The sequence below is a fragment of the Carassius auratus genome, chromosome 3 (genome assembly GCF_003368295.1).
Source record: "Carassius auratus strain Wakin chromosome 3, ASM336829v1, whole genome shotgun sequence".
Classification (NCBI taxonomy): Eukaryota; Metazoa; Chordata; class Actinopteri; order Cypriniformes; family Cyprinidae; genus Carassius; species Carassius auratus.
The window spans coordinates 1,540,771-1,563,565 of NC_039245.1; the positions used below are offsets into that span (position 1 = coordinate 1,540,771).

The following is a 22,795-nucleotide window of genomic DNA, read 5'->3' on the forward strand; positions in this document are numbered from 1 at the left end:
CATTTGAATCCCTTTCTTCCATGGAACACTAATATCTAGAAGCTCCATAAATGACAGAAGTTTTCTGAAGCCATACATTACTGTTAAAAAGTTTGGGGTTGGGTAACCATTTTTTAAAATGTCTTTGAAATTAGTCTCTTATTCTAACCAAGGCTTATTTTATTTGGTCAAATACACAGTAAAACCGATTTATTGCATCCTGGCTGAATTGTTTCCTCTGCCACAGTATTTAAAGGGGGACATCGGGGACACCCATTTTCTACAAGTTTTTATGATTCTTTAGGGTCTTCATGAAACGTTTATAACATACTTTGGTAAAAGTTCCTCAATGGTTATGTAAAAGAACACAATTTTTACCTCATCAAAACCAGCTCTGTTCACAGTGACCCATTTTGGTGCATGTCTCTTTAAATGATAAAGAGGCTACTGCTCACTCCACCCTTCTCTTCTGTTTTTTTTTTTTTTTTTTTTGTGTATCTGGTGGTGTATTACCATCAGACATAAAAAAAAAATCCATTGCATCCTCAGTTGCTCTGATGTCAGGGGGGAAATGAAGCTCTCACACTCCAAACTTGAGCTTCACTTCAGCGTACCTGTAGCTGCAGACTCGCGAGTGTATTCACACTGGAAGCATATGTACAGTGTACAGTGTACAGTGTCCAACGTTTCATATATCTTAACAAAGACAACTAATGTTATACATTTGTTTATAGAAGTTTATCAGTTAGAAACTTGAAAGATTTAGTCTATTTTTACTGTACCACTCATGCTCAATTAAAGTGAGCACACTTTTGATGGTCTAAGTAAATATGATTTCACACATAAAGTGCTATAAATGCACAGAATAAGCATGTCTAGTGTATTTTAACAAGAACTGGAGTATGTCAAAAAAGAAAATGAAGAATTTACCCATTTGAACTCATTTGTAATTTTTTAGTTTGAGTTTTGAGTATGGTGTATTATGTATATATAATCCCCCATCTCCCCACCTTCTGAATATTACGCATCATAACATAACTACGTGTAAACATTATTTGCCGGCTTTTACTTGAAAAAGAAGCTGGACGATCAGCAAATACATACTTACATATTTCAGTCTGTTACTCACCCAAAGCTACTGTATGGATTCAGAAGAATTGGAATATGACATGAGTGCATTCCTTTTTTGAAATAATTTTATTTATAATTTTAAATTTTTGCAGCTCTGCAGCCTCTGTCCCATCACTGTATGGATAAGAGCACCCAGGATATTCGGCTAAATGTCTACTTTTGTGTTCCACAGAAGACAGTCAGTCATGTAAGTTTGAAATATAAAAATTACAGAATATGTGAACTATCCCTTTAAAATAATTTAATGGACACTTACATAGTCCAGCTCATCATCCAGATCCTCCCTGTCCTTGCGTGCATTGACCTGAGGGTAGACTTCATTGATAATGTGTTGTCGGACTGATGGTGTCTTCCCATTACAGTCCTGGTGCTCTCCAACACTTCCCAGACCCCCAGAGAAGCTCTTCTTGCGTTGCCGTGCATGCAGAGGAGGCAGGGCTGGTCCAGGCACCTGCAGCAGCTCAGGAAGCTCCAAAGAGAGAGCTCGCCGTTCTCTGCGCGGGACGAAGTGTCTAGAGAGCAGAGGTGGGTGCAGAGGAGGGAGTGGTGGAGACAGTAGGGACTCCTGCTCAGCGAGGCGAGAGTGAGGGCTACGGACCCTTAAACTGCCTCCGACCCCCATCCCCAGGCATCTAGAGGATCGACTTAAGCTGTTCCAGCTTGACCTGCGACTCCATATTCCCGGTTGTGCGGGCCGTCCCCAGTTGTTGTACAAAGAGGCTTGTCCTGGACACTGCAACACATATTATGCAAGTTGTTATCAAACAGTCCTGGAATCTGACTGACCTGTCAATAGTTGTGCAGACTGTTCTGAAAGGGTGAGAAAAATCTAAAAATATTAAAGATAAATAGATTAAATAATACATTCAGTCAGGTTCAGGTGATTGGATTACAGTGGCAAAAAGCACTAAGATAGCTTGCAAAAATTGCATTATAGAATAAATAAATATATTGTATTTTTTATTATTTTATATATTCAAAAGTATTATATATATCACAAACTATTCTGAATTCATAATGTTTAAAAAAAATAATCATTTATATTTCTATTAATCACAAAACTCAAAAAAAGCATAATTATTTTTGTGCTACTATTGTCCACAGGAATGTTGTGGTACAATGTTGTTTAGTGGAATGAACACTGTATTTTAAAGAGACGGGTTCAGGTCCAGGTGTGTGGATTGCAGTGGTGGGACGATGCTGTACTGTAAAGTTTCTCTGATAGTGTCTGCTTGTGACTCCACAATCCCACATGATGCACTAAAGTTTTGGGTGTTACCTGATTTGCTGTATATAATTCCTAGTGAATCTAAAAAAAAAAAAAAAAAAAAAGAAAAAAACACCGGTGCATGCTAATAAACCATACTTTCAACTCATTCTTAGCAAATTCCTCCCTCACTGTAAAGAACTCCCATAAAAAGCCAACCTCCTCACAAGGGCTGGAATTATTTAAACCATTGTAAAAATAATTATGTAGTTTATAAGTTGCTCTCAGCTCTTCGAGTGCCCTCTTAATGACCCTCTGTGTGTATGCTAATATAGTGCAAGCTAGATGAGTAGAGACAGCTCTCTAAGTGCTGAGTAAGTGTCTTATTAATGGTTTGTATAATGCTAATACATGCAGAGTTGATGGATAATTATTGTGTTCTTTGTGCTTTGTGCTGGAGTGGAATGATATAGCTTCTGTGCCCTCTCGTTGAGTAAAACCCTGTAATGAATGGCAGGTTGACTGCAGCATGTACAATAGCTCACCAGCACCGTCTGCTCCAGGCTAGCCCTGCCCAGGGAGCTCACGCTGCTCTTGCGGGATCTCAGGGCAAAGCTCAGCCTTTCAGATGGGTACAGGCTCCTGGCGTTGGGTGCAGGTGCCAAATCCAGATGCCCATTAGGGGTCAAAGTGGAAATCTTGGGATCTGCACAAATACACATGCCAAGACTGATTAGATCACAAACACATCCAAAGGACTCTAGCCATGAGAAATGCTAGCTGGCAATAAGTACAAAAAAAAAAAAAAAATGTGTTTATGGCACAGAATTAAGAAGTATTCCAGCAAGCCTGTTAAAGTTTCAAGCTTTCTGGTATTTCTAAAGCCTCCTCTCATGCCAGGCAACACTGGTGGGAGTTTGTAAGATTGTCTTCTGTCTGTAGAGAGCATCAGTGTGAGCATGCATTATTCATTGCATCATATCCTCAGATCTCACAGCATCATTTTTTTTTTACCATATATTATTGAGATATTTCAATGCATTGCTCGTTTTTTAAACTGTTTAGAATATTGCATTTTGGCTAGCATGCTGTCTATTGTTAATTTCATTAATTAAAACTATAATGAAATATGTTTGTTGACAAGCTTTTTGCCCATGAACAAAATGAGACAATGACGAGATGACAATAACGTTAATAAACTATAACTGTGACTACATGCAATATCTTTGATAAGAAAAGGCAAGACAAAATTGTATATAAAAAAAAATCTCATTCAAATTCAAATGTAGTAAATTGATGTTTTTTTCATTGTAATATAGTTTAAAATGTATTTTATTCCTGCAATGACAAAGCTGAATTTTCAGTAGCCATTACTCCAATGTCACACAATCATTCAGAAATCCTTAAATATTGCTGATTTGGTGACATTTGGTGAAGTAAGATTTCATATTATTAGCCATTTTGAAAACAGTTGTGCTGCTTATAATTTGGGGGAAATTGTGATTTGTAATTTTTGATGAAAAAGAACAGCATTTATTTGTAATAGAAAACTTCTGCAAAATTATAAATGTATTAACTGTCACTTTTGATCAACTTAAGACCTTGCTGATTAATTTTGGAAATAATTTCCTTTTAAAAAATCTTAATGACCCCAAAACCCCAAAATTGACACCAAAATTAATCGTGCAAGTTCGTTCAGTCAGGCCACGGAGGCAAGGCTGTGAACAGCTGATGCGGTCAGCTGTCAAATCGCTCCAATCACCTCTCTCCTATCAGACACGAGACACATATATACGTGGCACCACTGCTCGGTAAGTATGCTCAATGGCTCGCAACCCTCCCTCCCTCCCCATTATAAGCATGAGCACATTACTTTGCACCTTCTGGCTGTCGTCTTCTTTGTTTCAGATCACTAAGGCTTCCAAAATCTTAGCTGGTATGGACCTCACTGCTGAGAGACAACCATCTTCATAACCAGACTATAGGATAGACGTCCCACTGCCACATCTACATGATTATCACTGTTTGCTTTAAAGACTTAAAAGTCTTAAATTGTTATGTATTTCTAAATTCATGGTTCCAGGGGGTTAATGTTAAAGCTCTTGTATGTTTAATTATTCATAAGGAACCATACCGCCAAAGATAAATTGTGTTCAATAAATTCAAGTAAACTTGCCAAAGTGGTTCCTGTCTGAACTAGCTTTAACGAATTCAAATTATCGCCGTAAACCGCGATATAACACAACATTTACATTCTGACTCTTTATCATTGACAAAACCTTCACCAACAAAAATAAAATAAATAAATAAATAAATAAAAAGGCAAAACACAGAAAGTATAAAAAGATAAATATATTAACATGTTGATTACAGTAGCACAGTGTACTGTCATTGTAAAAGACTGTTATTAGTTTGTTTTTTGTTCAGATGATCCGAAAAGGAGCTTTTGGGAGTTTCTACTTAGAATGAACGAAAATAAAAAACGAACTACAGTACTGCACATAAGTCTAGGAACCACAAGGAAAAACAGTCCACAGCTCAGTACCGGACAGCTGGAGTGAGTCCTTTTTCTCAGTTTCTTCGAAGTTACAAGATGATCTGTCGTCATCAGAGTAGGAACGGTTAGCATCACCCTGTGGCAGACAATAAAAAAAACAAAACAGAAAAAACAACAGGGACACAACGTCAAAATGACACAAGTTAGCTTGAGTTAGTGTACATTCACATGGCACAGAGATTTCACTTTTAAAGTCAGTTTGGTTTATAGACTGTGGCTTCGACTCATTATGACCGAAGTCTGTGACTGTAATCAAATTTAACTACAGGGTTAACAACGTTATTCAAGCACTCTGTGAGCCATTGACAAATAAACGACAAAAGGTAGGGGCAGAATTTCTTTTGTAAAATAACTAAACAGCGTTGAGCAGTTTTAATAGATATGTCAATCTAACTGCCCTCCCACTGAAAGTCAGTCACATTTGCTCTAGTTCCCCACTCACCCTCACATAGTGCCTCAGATCTAGACCATAACCTGAAGGCCCACTTCTACATGCTCCCTGGAGAGACAACCTACTCCTGCAGTCTGCATACCTGCCCGTGAAGTGCTATTTATACATCGAAAATATATTCACCAGCAAGAACAACATAAGATTGTGGAAAAAAATGCCCCAGGACAGCTGTAAGTTATTACAGCCATGTTCTAGCTGTCATTTTACTGCTAAACACCAGCATAAATTTGACCCTTTTACAGAAGGCACCACAGCCAACAGTTGCTTTCCACAATAATGTATTCAAATTAACCCAGTGAGCGTGAAATATTCATATTCAGCAGCTAAACCCGGCATGTTGGAGATTGCTTTGTGCATCAACCAAAACCTTGAATTTCTCAAATGCCTTAAGGTGGGTACCTTACCTCTGCCTGAAATCCTTCGACTAAGATAGCCACAAGCAGATTGAACAGAACGTAGTTCCCAAAAGTCATGAGCGCAACAAAATACAGAGCTGCCAGAGGGGAGGTAGAGGCCATGCCGTTATACAAAACCATGTTCCAGTCCTCTTGAGTTAGGATCTGCATACAAACACAAAAAATATATAACTTAGACAGACAGACAGATAGAATACAAAACTTAAAATGGCTGATGTCCAAAAAGGCTAACATAGGAAAACTAGGTATGGTTCTGTTGTTTATATAGATATAAACAACAAAAAGCCAAAAGCAAAAAACTTTTTAACAAAAAGCTTTTAACAACATCAACATCAATTTAACTTCAAATACTATGAAGATATTCTTAGCTTAATTTGCTGAAAATAGGACAAACCATCTAGGATGAGTTTGAAAAAGTAGATTTTTGGGAAAATTCTAAATTGCAAAAAAAAAAAAGGAAAAAAATAAAATAAAGAAATAATAATAAATAAATATCTTGACACAGAAAAATGTTTTATATTTGTATGCATTCAACTCTGTATGAGAATCAAAGGGATTTTTATTTATCTATTTATTTATTTGCTTTTAAAGACTTTATAACAGACTTTATAACAGAAACATACATTCAAATTTGGCCTGTTGGTGGTGCTAGAGAGTTTGAGTTAGAAACAACATATTTGCTGTGGTTAATGAATAGACTGTCCACTATCTGTTTTCCAAATTTCATGAAAATTTCCCCTAAGAGGTTCTACAAGATTCATAAGATGCGTAACAATACTAAACAATAATAAAAAGAGCATGGACTATATATATATATATATATATATATATATATATATATATATATATATATATATATATATATATATATATATATATATATATATATATATATATATATATATACATACACACACACACACACACACACACACACACACACAGACCATGTAGTAGTCTAAACCTTTCAGCTCCACGGAGGATAAACAGGTGTGTGTGTGTGTGATTAAAAAGTGTTTTCACCCAGTTCCCAGTTGCCCTGTGTTTCCCGTCACCTGCAGCAGTGCTTTCATAATTGAGAAAGGTTTTGAGAGAGCGCTACACACCTGAAACACTGTGACAATGGCCCAAAGCAGGGAGTCAAAGTTTTTCCTATCAGGTACTGTGTCCCCAGCCTCTGTCTTCAGGCTGAACTTGCAGCCAAAAATGTGCATTCCCAGAATACTGCAGAAACAAACAGACAAACAAGCTCTAAATGTTACTCTCACGTTTAGATATTCTGATACCGTATGTTTCTGGTCGACTTCAACAGGATGTGACATGAATGAGTCTGTCAGATATGAGGAGCCTATAAAAATGATATCAGTGCTGTGTGAGGAGACATATGTCCTGGTTGGACAGCAGCCAGAGATGAGACCAGTCACGCGAAGAGACGGATCAAAGAATGCAGAATGCACATACCAAAAGGTAAATTGAGACAGGGGTGATACTACAGACATACAAACCGTGTTGGCGGTAACATGTTACTAATGACAGATTTTATATAATCAGACTGTAAACATGTTATTTGTTACATTTAAACCAAAATATTTGAGTTACAACTGAACAATATTAGCATGTGGTGCGAAGGCTTTGTAGGAGTTGCTGTAAGTGCGAGAATGATGGGTATTGTAGGTCTAGAGAGTGTGTATCATGCTTAGCAGCGAGGTACAGAGCACTACAATGATTTCTTGGAGCCTTATGCCAGAATTACTACTTAAAAACTACAAACCAATGCTGAAAAAAATAAATAAATAAAATGAATAGTGGACAAAATAACAGAATCTGGGGACTGCATCAGAGCAGAGGTGTGTGCAATTGAAGACATGAAGAACGTCTATATGAAATATATACTGCTCGTAGAAACTATGCCTACATAAAATCCATAGAAATGTTGACAGAAGGCTGATGGTCCGGTGACCATGGTGTTTGTCTGATTCATATCGCAACATCCCATAAAGCTCCATACAAGCCGCCCAGTGAAAGACAAATGTGTTTCTTTCCTCATTCGTCTTCAACAGTTCTCTATGCAGCAGAGTGATGATGAATCGGATTAATAATTGGCACAAATATAGCTTCCAGTCTGTAATGCTGATTCATTCTCTCCATTCCCATCATCGATACGTCATTCTAGGCATCTGCTAACAGTTACGAAAGCCTGTTGACTGTATCCACAGGCTGGGGACAACTCTATCCATTTAAGAGACATAAATCAGGGCATTGTTTTCAGATGAGGGGTTATAAATTGAGATAGTTGGTGATGGGGGGGAAGGGGATACGCTGAAAGCAAAACGTGAGAGGGAAAGACGGATTGGTGGGATTGGTTTATGCACTCAATCCTGCAGCAGCCTCCATCTGTCTCGGTGCACTCTGCTGGAATTGCAGCGCTGCAGGGGGAAGGCAGGTGAGTCAGTGGGCACCAGGGGCCTCAGTGTTATTATTCTGCCCTCCATCAATCTCACTCTGGTCCTTATGGGCCTGTCACTCGCAGCTGAAGCTGAGGTGTACTCTGTGCAGCTGAGACGCTCAGCCATTCAGAGTCTGGTGTGATCCAGCTGCTGGGATTTTATAAACCTTGGCCACTTTGTGTGATAAAGTGTGTACCGTTTATTACAAACAAGTGTGCGTCAGTGTACGGCTAGAGACTATGAGTAAGCACACGGATGTTAACACACATTAAGATTCATTCACCAATAATTGGTCAAGAGACACAGTGGAATGCAATAATGAAAAGCAACCCACCTGAATATGAAGATAAAGAGCATTAGTAACATGCAGAAGGTGGCCACGTTGTCCATGGTCTTCATCAGGACCACCAGCTGTCTGCGGAGAGCTGGCATGAACCGGACCAGCTTTATGACCCTCAACAGTCTGAACGTCCTCAGGACGGACAGACCCCCATCAGACTGCCCAATGATCTCACATACGCTATACACAAAAACACAAAAAACATGTTGATTATAATGTAGAAATATAAGGGTGTTTAAATTCTGCACTTTTGTGACCAAGGGGTACAAAATAGCCTATAAAAGAATAACATTTACTTGAACCCAGCATTAACTGATATCTTATCTTGCCTATATCATTAATTTTTGCTTTTGCATCATTCATTTTTGCTACTTTGATGACTTTTACATATAGTTTTAAAGGCTTTAAGGTGTGGAAACTTTTAATCAAATATTCACATGCAAAAAATGTACAGTTTAAAAGTCAACTTTACTGTTGTCCTAGCCCTAGAAAATAAATCCTAAGCTACAAAATTATTGTTTTGAATGTTTAGCTTAAAACTTTAAAAACTATTTGTATATTTATTATGCGGAAATTATTGCTTACATTTTTTGACTGCGTCTTTTGTGGTGCACTTGTAATTTCTCTATACCAAAATATTTTACAGCTAAAATTTTTTTTGCTAAAGTGAACTTGGTTATCAAGGATACTGTACTTGAGATTAAATGTGATGTTCACAAACACAAGGGAAATATCACTATTTTTGTTGAGTTATTTTTAGTTAAGCTGTTATTTTGTCAAAAATATTATGCAAAAAGTGTGCATAACACCCACAATGGTTTTAAAAGACATTCTACAAACTATAAAAGAGAATGGACTTACCTGATGATCACAATAATGCCATCAAAGATGTTGTAGGGGTTTCTAAGATATTCAAAGAAGCCAAAGGCAGTAAGCTTGAGGATCATCTCCAGGGTGAACATACTGGTGAACACTATGTTACAAATCTCCAGGACATTAGTCAGTTCATCAGGCTGTAGACAGAGAGAGAGAGTGATAGAGAGAGACATTGAGGACAAGCGAGAGTTTGGGAAGGATAAAAGAAGAGTAAAATATGGAGAGGTCATTTCAGATCACTGCATTGCTGTTCAAGAGATTGTGTGCACTGGTGCATGGATAAGTCCAGCTCTTGACAGCAAGCATGAGTTCCTCAGTTTGGTTGTAACCTCTCATGTGTTATAAAGGTCAGAGAAAAACCGAGTTTAAACTTGAACAATTCCTTGTGGAATGTCAGTTAGAAAAAGTTCAGGGGTGATGACAGGAGACTGACACTGTGTGTGAATTGTAAGCACTGCATGTATTTGGCTTATTCTGGCCAAGAACTACCTACTTAGACTGGAAGAAACCGTCTGACAGACCTGTAAAATGGCCAGTCATGGGTCGTTTTGTAGGGGCAGATTATTTGAAATAGATTATACAACATGAAAACATGAAGTCTTAGTGAACGTTTGGAAAACACTATAAAAATTGCTTTTAGTCCAAAAATAAGTACTATTACAAAACAAACAAATTCAAAAAACAAAGCTGATTCTCCTTGTGGACATCTTTAGTTGTCTAAAATACTTAATTATGTGGCTATAAATGCTGATGCCCACTGCACCAAGTCTGCTTTTATTTGATCAAAATGCAGTAATAGACAGTATATTAATATTTGCATGTTATGGCAAAGTTGAGTTTTCTCCAGCTTTTCTCCAAAATCGAATCATTCTAATATGCCGATTCAATGCCCAATAACCATTTCTTATTATTATCAACACAAATCAGTTTCACTGATTAATGTATTTTGTGTACTGTTTGTGAATTGTGTAAACCACAATAATTTTTTTCAGGATTCTTTGATTGATATAAAATAAATATATTTAAATTGCACATTGAAATATTCTGTAACATTATCAAAGTCGAAAAGGAAAAAATTCTAACTGACCTCAAACTCTAGAATGGTAGGGTAGCATTAATACTACAGTAAAATACAAACTAACCTTGGTACCACTTCTTGCTTCCAGACCAATAATAACCTGTGTGGTCATGTACATAGTATAAAGCCAGCTATTCAGCTTATAGCCAGTGATTTAAGCCAGTGCTTGCCATTTTTGTGTGCACTAAGCATCAGTGAACAGACTGTGGGTGGTCCGTCGAAGGCTGACACTAGTGTAAGATCTACAGTGCTTAGAAAAGGATCAACAGACCACCATGATCTGCTTCAGTCCACGCGGTGTAATCTGACATCACATAATCCATTATACTTTATCTCAGCTGATAACACTATATGTTCACATGCACAAGTGAGAAGGTGGCCGAATTCCAGGGGAGCGGAAGCGAAATCTGATTTGAGAACACTGCCTTCGTTGTCCCTTTTGTACCTTCTCTCTCCATCCATTTATTGATCAATATCTTGCCATTGACCAGTTGAGGCTGGGAAAACAACTGAAGGACGAATGAAAACTAAACCACAGGCAGCTCCAGGGAGATGCCATTTAGAGAAATAGAACACTGACACAGCAATCAGGAGACATAACGATAAAACAATACACTATATCCTCTCTCCCGTTTCCATATTTAGCACTCATTTTTTCTTTGTCCTCCAACAGGCTGTACTGTAAACTGCTCTTAAATCAATCTATTATCAAACCTCTTTGTACAGATCTTAAAAATGTTGAGGGGCAATTCGCAAACCATAACAATAACTTAAATTATTGCTACAAAAAAAAAAAAAAAAAACGTAACCAAAACCAAAATATCTTCTTTAGCGTTCCAGAGAAGAAAGAAGAAATGTATGTATTTATTTTATTAATTTTTTGGGGGGGTTGAACCATACCTTCAATTGCCTATTTAATCCACTTTAATTTGTAATCCAATCCACACGTTGCATATGCAAAACTGCATTTTAAATATGAATAATATACAATAATATGCAACATTTAACAGACTTAATCTGCATTTTTCAGCTTGCATAAATTTGAGGACTTTTCAAATGTTTCATGCTCTTTCTGCTTGCTCAAACAATCCCTGTACAATCCTGGTGCTCGGCTCCCATACAGAATGATTGAAAATGCATGTTTTCAGTTTATACAATTACTGGGAATCAAACCCTTGACCCGCCACGGCTAGTGTCAAGCTCTACACAAACACTTCACACATCTAAATATCATGATCTGTTCGAGGCTGGTTGAAAGTGAGGTTAAAACATACTGAGTCACAGCAGATGATGTCATCACACATGATCCTATTGAACAGATACTGTGTGTTTATATGTGAGCATGTACACAGTCCTCTGTTTGCTTGCGTAGGCCGTATTTAAATGATGTCTCACATGCTAAAAATGCTGCGTAATAGAAGCCAGCGGTGACTATCTCTTTTTCTCCCTCTCTATATCTGTCTCTCTCTGCTTGTTGATATTTTTAGAGCCGACAGAGATGAGAAAACAGGCCCTAATGCAGCGAGGCAATGAAGACATGAGGGGGCGGAAGGGGAGAGAGATAGAGATAGAGAAACAGCAAGATAGAGAGATTATGCATGAGTATAAGTAGCTTTCTACATCTTCCAAAGATAATTAACTGCACTTTCACGGCAAGAAGAAATCCAACAAGACTCCAAAGGCCGTTCCACATGCTCTCATTACTTTGAATGGCAGGCCCTATGAAGACTCTATCAGCACTGCAGAAAGAGCCGGCTATTACAGTAATATGTGACATGATGAGGTTGAACACTTCTTCAGACTGGGTTTCTTATGTGAACTGACTGCACTGCGGATGAAATTACCTGGTTATGGTGCTCGATGCCCATGCTGATTGTATTGATGAGGATGGCGATCATGATCCCTCTGTTGAAGTACTTGCTTTCAACTATACCCCAAAGCTTCACTCTCATTTCATCCCAAATATCTTTACATTTCCCGAAACAGGTGCGTTTCATCTTTGGCAAGTCCTCGGAGCCATTGTCCCCCTTCTCATCCAAGCGGTTCCCATCTCTGTCCGTCTCCTCCAGCGCAGCCTCCTCTTCCTCCCCATTGGCCGAGTGTCTTGTCAATCCCGCCCCTTCCTTGAGTGACAGGGCTGCACTCTGTGGACACTCCTCTCTGTTTGGGGTGACGGAGAGGGAGATGACATTCTCCAGAGTTTGGGAGCTGTGGTCCATCTTGGTATGATGAATACAGTGAGGCGCTGCAAGATAGACATTTCTGTTTGACATTTTTAAATAATTCAATGTAATTTTTGCCTGTCAGGTTTTTGGACAACTGCCACATCAGGCTTTCCAACACTACATACAATAGGAGTGGAAAGGGTCATGTAGGATCACTGAATCACTAGAAAACATATAGTTCTTAGACACAGCTTTTCTATGACCCAATATCATTCCTCCTAACTCTCTCCTTACTTACTCTGAGTAGAATGGCAGTGGTGTCTTTCGCTGCCATTCACATTGGCCCCTCCCCCTGTCGATCCTGCTCCTCCTTTGCCACGCCCCCTCCCTCCCCCAGGGGGAGGGGCTTTGCCACGGAGCATGTAGTAAAGGGCGGCTGAGCGGCGGCGGGCCTTGCGCAGGATGTGACAGACCAGCTGGAAGAGCTCCTCGTAACAGTCTCCGGGCTCAGCGAGCGAAGCCAGCGTGCTGGAGGACAGACAGCGAGCACGTTGCTCTTGCATCAGCTGGTGCTCTCGCTGTTTGGTCTCCGAAAACTGAGTGGCAATGACCACGAGGCACAGATTAATCATGAAGAAAGATCCAATCTGGAAAAGCAATAAGAAAAGGGAGAGTCAAAATCATCATTTACTCCCGTTGCTCTAAACCCCTTACTGAATTTCTTCTCTTGATAAAACAGACTGGATAAATATTGGAGCTAATTTCTGAGGAACAGACAACAATTTAAATAATTTTTCATTGACAACCTCAACTTTAAATTGGACCGATTCAAATGTTCAGTTTTAATTAACTGACTTAATAGTCACAGCAATAACAGTGTCAATGAGCTGAACTTGCAAACAAATCCATCAGGCTTATTGCGTTATCTGGATCCAGCAATTCAACCAATTTGAACAAAAGAAACAGAAAATCCACCAGATTCATTTACGAATCACACCTTAGTGCTTCTTTCATAAATATTCTATGGATTGTTGTGGAATTTTCACTGAATAGCAACATTTTGGCCTTTTTGTCAGACGAGAGCATTGTAGGACTTCCACACAAAATAACACACAATGCTGCAGTTATATATATATATAACTTAATATATATATATTATATATATATATATTCCAAACTTTTGGTCTTTACTGTATATATATATTTACTATTTTTAATATTTTTGAATGAAGTTTCTTCTGCTCATCAAGCCTGCATTTATTTGATCAAAAATACAGAAAAAAATGTAATATTGTGATATATTGTGATATACAATTTAAAATAATTGCTTTTAAATTTATTATACTTTAAATTATCATTTATTTCTGTGATGCAGAAGCTATGTTTTTAAAATATAAATATTTTGTAATAACAATATACACTACTGGACTGGTCAGTAATTTGAGGTCAGTATTTTTTTTTTCTTTCTTTTAAAAAAAAATAAAATCGATACTTTTATTCAGCAAGGCTGTGTTGAATTGATAAAAAGTGATAGTAAAGAAAATATATTATTAGAATATATATTATTAGATTTTTTATTTTTTTACATTTTATTCATCAAATATATTAGACAGCAGAACATATTTCCAATAATAAATAATAAATCATAATAAATTAGAATATTAGAATGATTTCTAAATGATCATGTGATAGACTGGATGTTACATGTGACACTAAAGGCTGGAGTAATGATGCTGAAAATTCAGCTTTGCATCACAGGAATAAATTACTTCATTGCATACATACATACATACATTTGCAATGTTTTTAAAGCTTGAATGCTCCAGTTAACTTGTGTAAAATGACTTGGTTTGAAATTACACATCGAGTACATTAATTAATAAATCAATATTCCTTTTTGGGTGAACCACACCTTTGAAAAAATATATTTGAGTTTATTTATTTGAGCATTTTGTACATTAAAGATCATTTTTTAAGCTCAATTCTGTTACCATAACCCTTGCACTACGTGTGAATTCTCAGCTGCTTGAAATATCCAGATCTACATGACACCAAAAACCCCTCTAAGCTCTCTAAGGCAGCCTGTGCTGCAGTGTTTGGCATAAGCAGCGGCCATAGCTGTCTAGATGAGCTGCTATAAACGGACCCTATGTTTGAAAAAGTCAGCAGACGCCCAAACAAGAGCTGGATTTGATATGCTATAATTATCAGGCTCTTTCATAGGAGCAAAACATCTAAATATCTCCTAGTCCTCACAGAGAAGGGCTAGATCCCTCTGCCAGTGTGAAACGGATTAGAATTGTGAGCCAATCATTTTAAAGACTGAAAGCGAACCAGTTCCAGATTCAACAGAGCAGAAAGCCTGCTCTTATATCATTCGTCATTCATATCACTGACATTTTTTAACAAGCGAACACACAAAGAGCTTGCTCTTAGCTCTTAATGAAAGTACAGCTTGTTTCCTGCATATGTGAAGTAGGGATCAGAGAGGACAGATGAGTCGTGAGGACAGAGGAGGTGGAGAAATGCACAGAATTGTGTGTGCGGGGCAGCTGTGCAGGTGTGTCCTGCCTCCACATCTGCTGTCCTGATTTGGGAGTCTGATGTGTGACTGGACTGCTCCTAATCAGGAGTCGGACCTCTGTTTTATGCAGATAGACAACTTCTTTCCTTGCAGTCACCTTTCCTCTCATCAATTCCTCTGCAAACTTTAACACACACACACACACACTCACGTTTACTTAGCTATCTAAATGGGAACATTCCATAATTGTAATGGTTTTTATACTGTAAAGGCCGTACATTCTATTGCCCTACACCAGGGTTATTCAAATCTTGTCCTGGAGGGCCAATGCGCTGCAGAGTTTGATCAAACTCACCTCCCTGTGATTTTCTAATGATCCTGAAGACATTGAGTAGCATGCTCAGGTGTGTTTGATTAGGGTTAGAGCTAAACTCTGCAGGAAAGTGGATTTCAGGATCCCTGCCCTACACCCACCCTACATCTAACCCTATCTCTTACAGGAAACCTTCTGCATTTTTATGTAGCCAGGTTTTATAATGAGAAACCCTATTTAGCTGTCTAACCCAGTCACGAAAGGGTTAACTTTCATTTTGTATCTTTGATGGACTTGTGAGTGAGCCAATGGGTGAATTTTATGAGGTACTGAACTGACCAATCAGCTGCCAGCTAGGCTCCGTTACAGTTACGCCTCTAGTTTTGTGTCACTGCACGTTCTTTTGGCGCTTGCATTTGAGCATAGAAGGCTGCGTTATCTGCTTGGTAAGATGAACGAAACAATATAAAGTTAATTAAAAGAGTTCTGTAATCATTATCGATTATACTAACTATACCTTATTGTAATATAGAGTGTAAACGAAAGCTGTGCCTGAATCCACTGTTATCACGGAGCTAAAAGCAGTGAATTCCGTTAAAATGGTGAGTTGTTTATCTGTCTGAGATCGCTAATATTCATGCTAACAGGCCAGGCAAAGGTGCTCATTGTGTAAAGCTAAAAGTGTAAGGTGTAAAGCCTGCAGTGTGCATATGTTAATAAGGTAATTAGCCACAATAGGCTAGCGAAATACTGGTTAATGTGTTTGAAACCATAAAGAAATGTTAACTTTTCATACTGTTGATAAATAGTTAGTTTGTTAAATAATGATGTTAAAAATTGTAGATTTAATTGTGGTCACTGAAGCTTAAAGAGGTAATAATTTTTAGTGCATTCTTTCCACTGTTACCGGTGCAGAGGGGGATAAATAAGCACACTAACGCCTTAATGCCTCTAATTTAAAGTGATACAATTTGATTAATGTTTACATGCAATTTATGCAGTTTTATTCTTCATACTGTTAATGTTACTACCGTAAGGTTTCATAAAACTTGATTTTGAAATGTGTCTTTATGGAGGATGTAATTTATGTAAATTTAATTTTGATACTAGAGAGAAATTTATATGGTTTTGATACCTGAGAAGAAACATAAGAGCTGTTGTACAACGAGAGAAAGATTTTTATACTGCATTATAGGTGTACTGAAATATTATTTCATTTTATTTTGTAGAAGCCTGTAGCAGTCCATTTATTCACTGAATGGTAATTGAAAGAAATGATTTGGCCTTATTTATAGGTCAGGTTTTGGTAAAGAGTTGGAAACATCGTGCAGAGATCCTTTCCACGGAGTGATACAGATCCACACGTTCCAGACGTTCTCCCAGAGATTCATAGATTCCCAGTCCGGGTGGCTGGGTGGCGAGCCAACCGTGTTTGTGACTCTGACTTTAGACGAACTGCCTGGATCATCCTCTTCATCTTCGTTGTGGTAGGACAAAAACTAATTCAGAGTTAAAAAAAAAAAGGGCCCCAACGGTGAAACTGAACTTTTGTCAACCAAGGCAAAACGAACCGAGGACGAACTGAGCTCAACGATTCTGATACGAGAGGGTTTTGTTTTGTTTTTTTGTGCGCACTTTATTATTTTAGTTTGTTATTTTTCATAAATGTGTTTTTGCTTGTATGTATGTTTCACCCTGTGAATTTAATACAGGTTTGTCTAAACTGTCATTCTGGTGTGGTATTCCTTTTTAATTGATCTTCAATTCTCAGGCTCTTAACAATTTAGCGTCTTCTGATTCTGGTCCAAATCGTATTTATGATAACCTCTATGACTACTTTAGACTATTAAATCTATGTACGTTATTACTACCTCGTAATAAGGGTTACATTATTGGCGAGCCAGCCAGGAGCCAGAGACATTGAATATCAATATTGAAAGAATACGCAAAATGGATTTCATACAGAAGTCAGGTGTTAAAATTCCAAATTCAGTGATCGTTAGTGGGGTAACACAGGTAGCAGATCAGGATGAGCAAGTCGTTGACTTCCTTAGGGAGTACGGTTCAATCGAAGTAGCCATTCTCGTTGATGATTCTAAATAAGAATTTTACCAAAACCTGATCATTGAGTTTTCGAGCGGTTCAGCTTTAGTGAACTTAGAGCCACTTTTGCCATTCACACACACAGTGCAGGGTGATCCATGTGCTAAATATGTTGTAAAAGCATTAAGCAGTGTGTACACTACGCAGATTGGCAGTAATGCTACAAAAACGTATCTAGCTGAGTTAAAGGGCTTAGCCAAGCTAAGTGGAAAAGACTATGGGGAGGTGTTGAAAGAGATGATGTCTCAGATTGGTGAAGATATTGAAGCTATGAAACCCGTAGGTATAGATGTCTCCCCTTCACATGTCGAGACCCCAGTTGTGACACTTCAACCCCCTACCCCTGAAAATCAACAGCCCCTTGTCTCACTCTTGAATGCCCCACGGGAAGGAAATCGCTTAAATGCCACTGATTCAGTCCTGTTCACCAATGGAGGGAAAGCTCCGTCCCTTTCAGTGAGTGACATAAACCCAGCAGAGATACAGAAGGTGGTGGTTGAGCATATTGTGAGGAGTGAAGGTGTTAGCCCACACTTGCAATCTCCTGTAAGGCTTCGTTCTTTTTCTGGAAAAGTTCCCAGACCCAGTAACGAAGCTGATTACGACACTTGGCGCTCACACATCGAACTGCTTTTAAATGATCCTAGCATGTCCCATCTTCAGATCTCAAGAAGAATACTCGAATGTCTACTTTCGCCTGCAGCAGATGTTGTCAAAGGGCTACGGCCTGGATCACCCCCCATCGCTTACCTGCAGCTCTTGGACTCAGCCTTTGGTACTGTTGAGGATGGGGAAGAACTTTTTGCACAGTTTATGAACACCCTTCAAGACCCGGGTGAGAAACCCTCCACTTATCTTCATCGATTGCAATTAGCATTGAACCTAGCTGTGAGAAGGGGTGGGGCTGCACCGGCCGATGTAGATAAACACCTACTCAAACAGTTCTGTAGAGGATGCTGGGACAATTCTCTACTTTCTTGCCTGCAACTTGAGCAGAAGAAAAGCAACCCCCCGTCATTTGCTGACCTCTTGCTGTTACTAAGAACAGAAGAAGACCGACAGTTAGCAAAAGCTAGTCGCATGAAAAAACACATTGGCACCACCAGGCAACGTGGCCAGCTTCAGCTCCAAAGTGCGTGGGCCTGCGCAGAGTCAAGAGAGAAGTCAGAGGTCAGTCTCAGTGTTATTGAGGATCTTGGGAGGCAAGTAGCCAGTTTACAAAGCCAATTAACCTATTTGATGGCACAGAAAAAGACAAAGGGGGCTGATAACAGGGGAGCAGCAGGGAAAAGTCCAGGCAGAGTACAAAAACTTGATCGTGTTGACACAGACATGCTAAAACAGACAAAGAAAAAGCAGACTAACAGACCCAGGCCTTGGTACTGCTTTAACTGTGGGGAGGATGGGCACATTGCCCCAGTTTGCACAGACAGGGCAAACTCTGCTTTAGTAGCTGAAAAGAAAAAAAAGTTAGAGGAGAAGCAGCAATTGTGGGACGCACAAAACAGTCTCAACTTACCTTTAAACGACTAGCAGTTCCTGTTGGGGGACAAACAGGGACTGAAGAGAGTCAACAACGTCCCTCAGACGTAAATGGTGAAGACAAGGCTGAAGTATGTGCTAATCTAAAACACTCAAGTAAGAACCACCCTTTTAAACTCCCTAAGGGGTTGGTTGGTACCAAGAGTACAGCTAAAGTCCACATAAAGGGTGAAGAAGTCAGCTGCCTACTAGATACGGGTTCCCAAGTAACAACAGTCCCCCTGTCATTTTATGAACAGCACTTTCCAGAGCAGGATATTAAGCCACTACATGATCTCTTGGAGGTGGAAGGAGCGAATGGACAGTCCGTACCCTACTTGGGTTACATAGAAATGACTGTAACTTTTCCAAAAGAGTTTATTGGAGCGTCAATGGATGTTAATACACTCGCTTTGGTTGTTCCTGACATTCGAGCCACTTCACAGTCTCTTGTGCTTATAGGCACCAATACGCTGGATGTACTGTATGACATGTACTTCGAAGCCGGATTGACACGCCATCAACCAATCCCACATGGCTATAGAGCAGTTCTTAAATGTCTTGAGCTTAGACAAAAACAGACCAACAACAGTCAACCCAGTGTAGTAACATTGCAAGGTAGAAGTTCTAAAGTCATTCCAGCGGGTGAAACTGTAGTAGTTGAGGGAGTTGCTTTAGCTTATTGTTTGCAGAATGAGAAGTTTGTAGTCATTGAGCAGCCATCATTACCCTCCTTGCCGGGTGGCTTGTTAGTAACCGCTAGCTTAGTCGACATTCCCCAGCAGCGGCCCTATAAGCTACCAGTAGTCATCAGTAATGAGTCTGACCATGATATAGTCATTCCTGCTAAATGTGCGATTGCAGAGATAAGTGCTTACCAGAGCATCTTGTTACAGGAGCACAGTGTAGTAAAACAATCAGAACCCCTCCCAAAATCACCAGAGGCTCAGTCAAACAATAAGCACAACTTAAACTTCAATTTCAGTGAGTCCCCAATTCCATCTGAATGGAGAGAACGCATCACTCAGCAGCTCAACAACATGCCCGACGTGTTTGCACAACATGACTTGGATTTTGGCAGAACGGATAAGGTGGCACACAACATAAAACTCTCAGATGAAACTCCTTTTAAACAGCGTGCAAGACCAATACACCCACAAGACATCGAAGCTGTTCGCAAACACATTCAGGAGCTTCTTGATGCAGGAGTCATCAGAGAGTCTGAGTCACCGTTTTCGTCACCGATAGTAGTGGTCAGGAAAAAGAATGGCCAAGTCCGGTTGTGCATAGACTACAGGCGTCTGAATCTCCAGACCATAAAAGATGCATACTCTCTTCCAAAGCTGGAAGACACATTCTCAGCACTCAGTGGTTCCCAGTGGTTCTCCGTCCTTGATTTAAAGTCTGGTTATTACCAAATCGAAGTTGAGGAAGCAGACAAACCCAAGACCGCATTCGTGTGCCCACTTGGGTTCTGGGAATTTAACCGAATGCCTCAGGGAGTGACTAATGCACAGAGCACATTCCAAAGACTAATGGAAAAGTGCATGGGGGACATGCATTTAAAGGATGTGCTAGTCTTTATTGACGACTTGATTGTGTTCTCAAAGACTCTAGAGGAGCATGAAGCAAGGCTGATGAAGGTGCTCACACGCCTCAGAGAGTTCGGGTTGAAATTATCACCTGAAAAGTGTGTCTTCTTCCAGACGTCAGTCCGTTATCTTGGGCATGTAGTTTCCAGGAATGGAGTCGAGACTGATCCAGAGAAGATTGCTGCTCTTAAGACTTGGCCAGTCCCAAAAAACCTGCGAGAGCTGAGATCTTTTCTTGGGTTTGCTGGGTACTATCGGAGGTTTGTTAAGGGCTACTCCAACATCGTTAAGCCCCTCCACAATCTAACCTCTAACCAGGTTACCCACCTTCTCACAGGAAATTAAGGTCAGATGAGAAAGCAGGTCAGTACCGCAACCCAAAGGAGGTCTTTGGGAGTCGCTGGACACCCGCTTGCCAGCAGGCATTTGACCTGGTGATTGAGAGCCTTACCTCCGCCCCTGTGTTAGGTTTTGCTGATCCCCAGAAGCCCTATGTACTCCACACCGATGCAAGCACCACTGGACTCGGTGCTGTTTTGTATCAGGAACAGGAGGGTCAGTGTCGAGTCATAGGATATGCAAGCAGAGGGTTGTCAAGGAGTGAGAGCCGCTATCCAGCACACAAGTTGGAATTTTTAGCACTCAAGTGGTCAGTGACAGAAAAGTTCAGTGATTATCTCTACGGCAACCACTTCACCGTTGTTACTGACAGCAATCCGCTGACATACATACTGACCTCAGCAAAACTTGATGCGACAAGCTATAGGTGGCTGGCAGCACTGTCCACTTTCTCATTCAAACTTCTCTATCGTCCAGGAAAGCAAAATGGCGATGCAGATGGACTGTCCCGCAGGCCTCATGGGGAGCTGGCTGATGATCTTAAATCTCAAAAAGAGAGAGAGCGCATAAGACAGTTTACTCAGGGTCACCTCTCTGATCCAGAAAATATAGATGCAGTAGATCAAGCTGTTGTGCAAGCAATCTGTGAGAGACAGCTCATTTACAGTGTCAGTACAGACGGTGTTGCCTTAGTTGAAACTCTTGCCATCTCACCTACTGCTGTGCCTGACAGTTATGGGCAAGAAGATGACCTTGGTGGGTTGCCAGTTATCCCCCACTTAACTGAGACAGAGCTTGTGAGTAAACAAAGAGCTGATCAAAGTATAAAGCATGTCATTTCCCAGATCGAGCAGGGAGAAAAACCACCCCCAACCTTGCGACATGAACTCACTGAGCTTCCACTGTTGTTGAGGGAGTTAAATCGCCTTGAACTCCGTAATAACATCTGTACCGGAGGCGCCAAGTGGGCTCTCAGACCTTTTATCAGCTTGTACTCCCAGCTGAACTTCGTGACACAGTGTTGACCAGCCTACACAATCACATGGGTCATATGGGGGTTGATCGCACACTGGATCTTGTAAGGACCAGATTCTTTTGGCCAAAAATGGCTTTGGATGTGGAGAGAAAAGTCAAAACATGTGGCAGGTGCGTAAGGAGGAAGGCGCTACCTGAGAGAGCTGCGCCTTTGGTCAACATTAACACCACCAGACCCCTTGAGCTCCTCTGTATGGACTTCCTCTCTCTTGAACCTGACAAAAGTGGGACCAAAGACATACTGGTGATTACAGATCACTTTACTAAGTTTGCGGTTGCCATACCAACACCTAACCAAAAGGCCCGCACAGTGGCAAAGTGTCTGTGGGAGAACTTTATGGTGAACTATGGAATGCCAGAAAAGTTACACAGTGATCAGGGACGTGATTTCGAGTCCCGCACGATAAAAGAACTCTGTCGAGTGGCCGGCATACATAAAGTAAGAACAACCCCATACCACCCTAGGGGCAACCCCGTTGAGCGATTTAATCGCACCCTACTAAACATGCTAGGTACTCTTGAAAGCCCAGAAAAATCTCGTTGGCGTGATTTTGTAAAACCCCTGGTCCACGCTTATAATTGCACCAGGAATGAGGTGACAGGATTCACGCCATATGAACTGATGTTCGGACGCCAGCCTCGTCTGCCGGTTGATTTGGCGTTTGGATTGCCAGTGCAAGGGGGTCAGCAAACATCACACGCAGAGTATGTGCAAAACCTT

The 22,795-nt window shown here is 39.9% G+C and overlaps 1 protein-coding gene across 1 annotated transcript in view; it reads right to left on the bottom strand.

Moving 5' to 3' along the window:
* Positions 1-22,795, bottom strand: part of LOC113042893 (voltage-dependent T-type calcium channel subunit alpha-1I-like) — an 89,340-nt gene that overhangs the window by 35,834 nt on the left and 30,711 nt on the right. The window contains exons 7-15 of the mRNA XM_026201899.1: positions 12,946-13,294; positions 12,327-12,727; positions 9,390-9,541; positions 8,523-8,708; positions 6,848-6,965; positions 5,730-5,885; positions 4,863-4,950; positions 2,863-3,023; positions 1,367-1,843 (exon numbers count right to left, since the gene is read on the bottom strand). Coding sequence (XP_026057684.1) covers positions 1,367-1,843; positions 2,863-3,023; positions 4,863-4,950; positions 5,730-5,885; positions 6,848-6,965; positions 8,523-8,708; positions 9,390-9,541; positions 12,327-12,727; positions 12,946-13,294 — 2,088 coding nt within the window. The remainder of the gene's footprint in view (positions 1-1,366; positions 1,844-2,862; positions 3,024-4,862; positions 4,951-5,729; positions 5,886-6,847; positions 6,966-8,522; positions 8,709-9,389; positions 9,542-12,326; positions 12,728-12,945; positions 13,295-22,795) is intronic.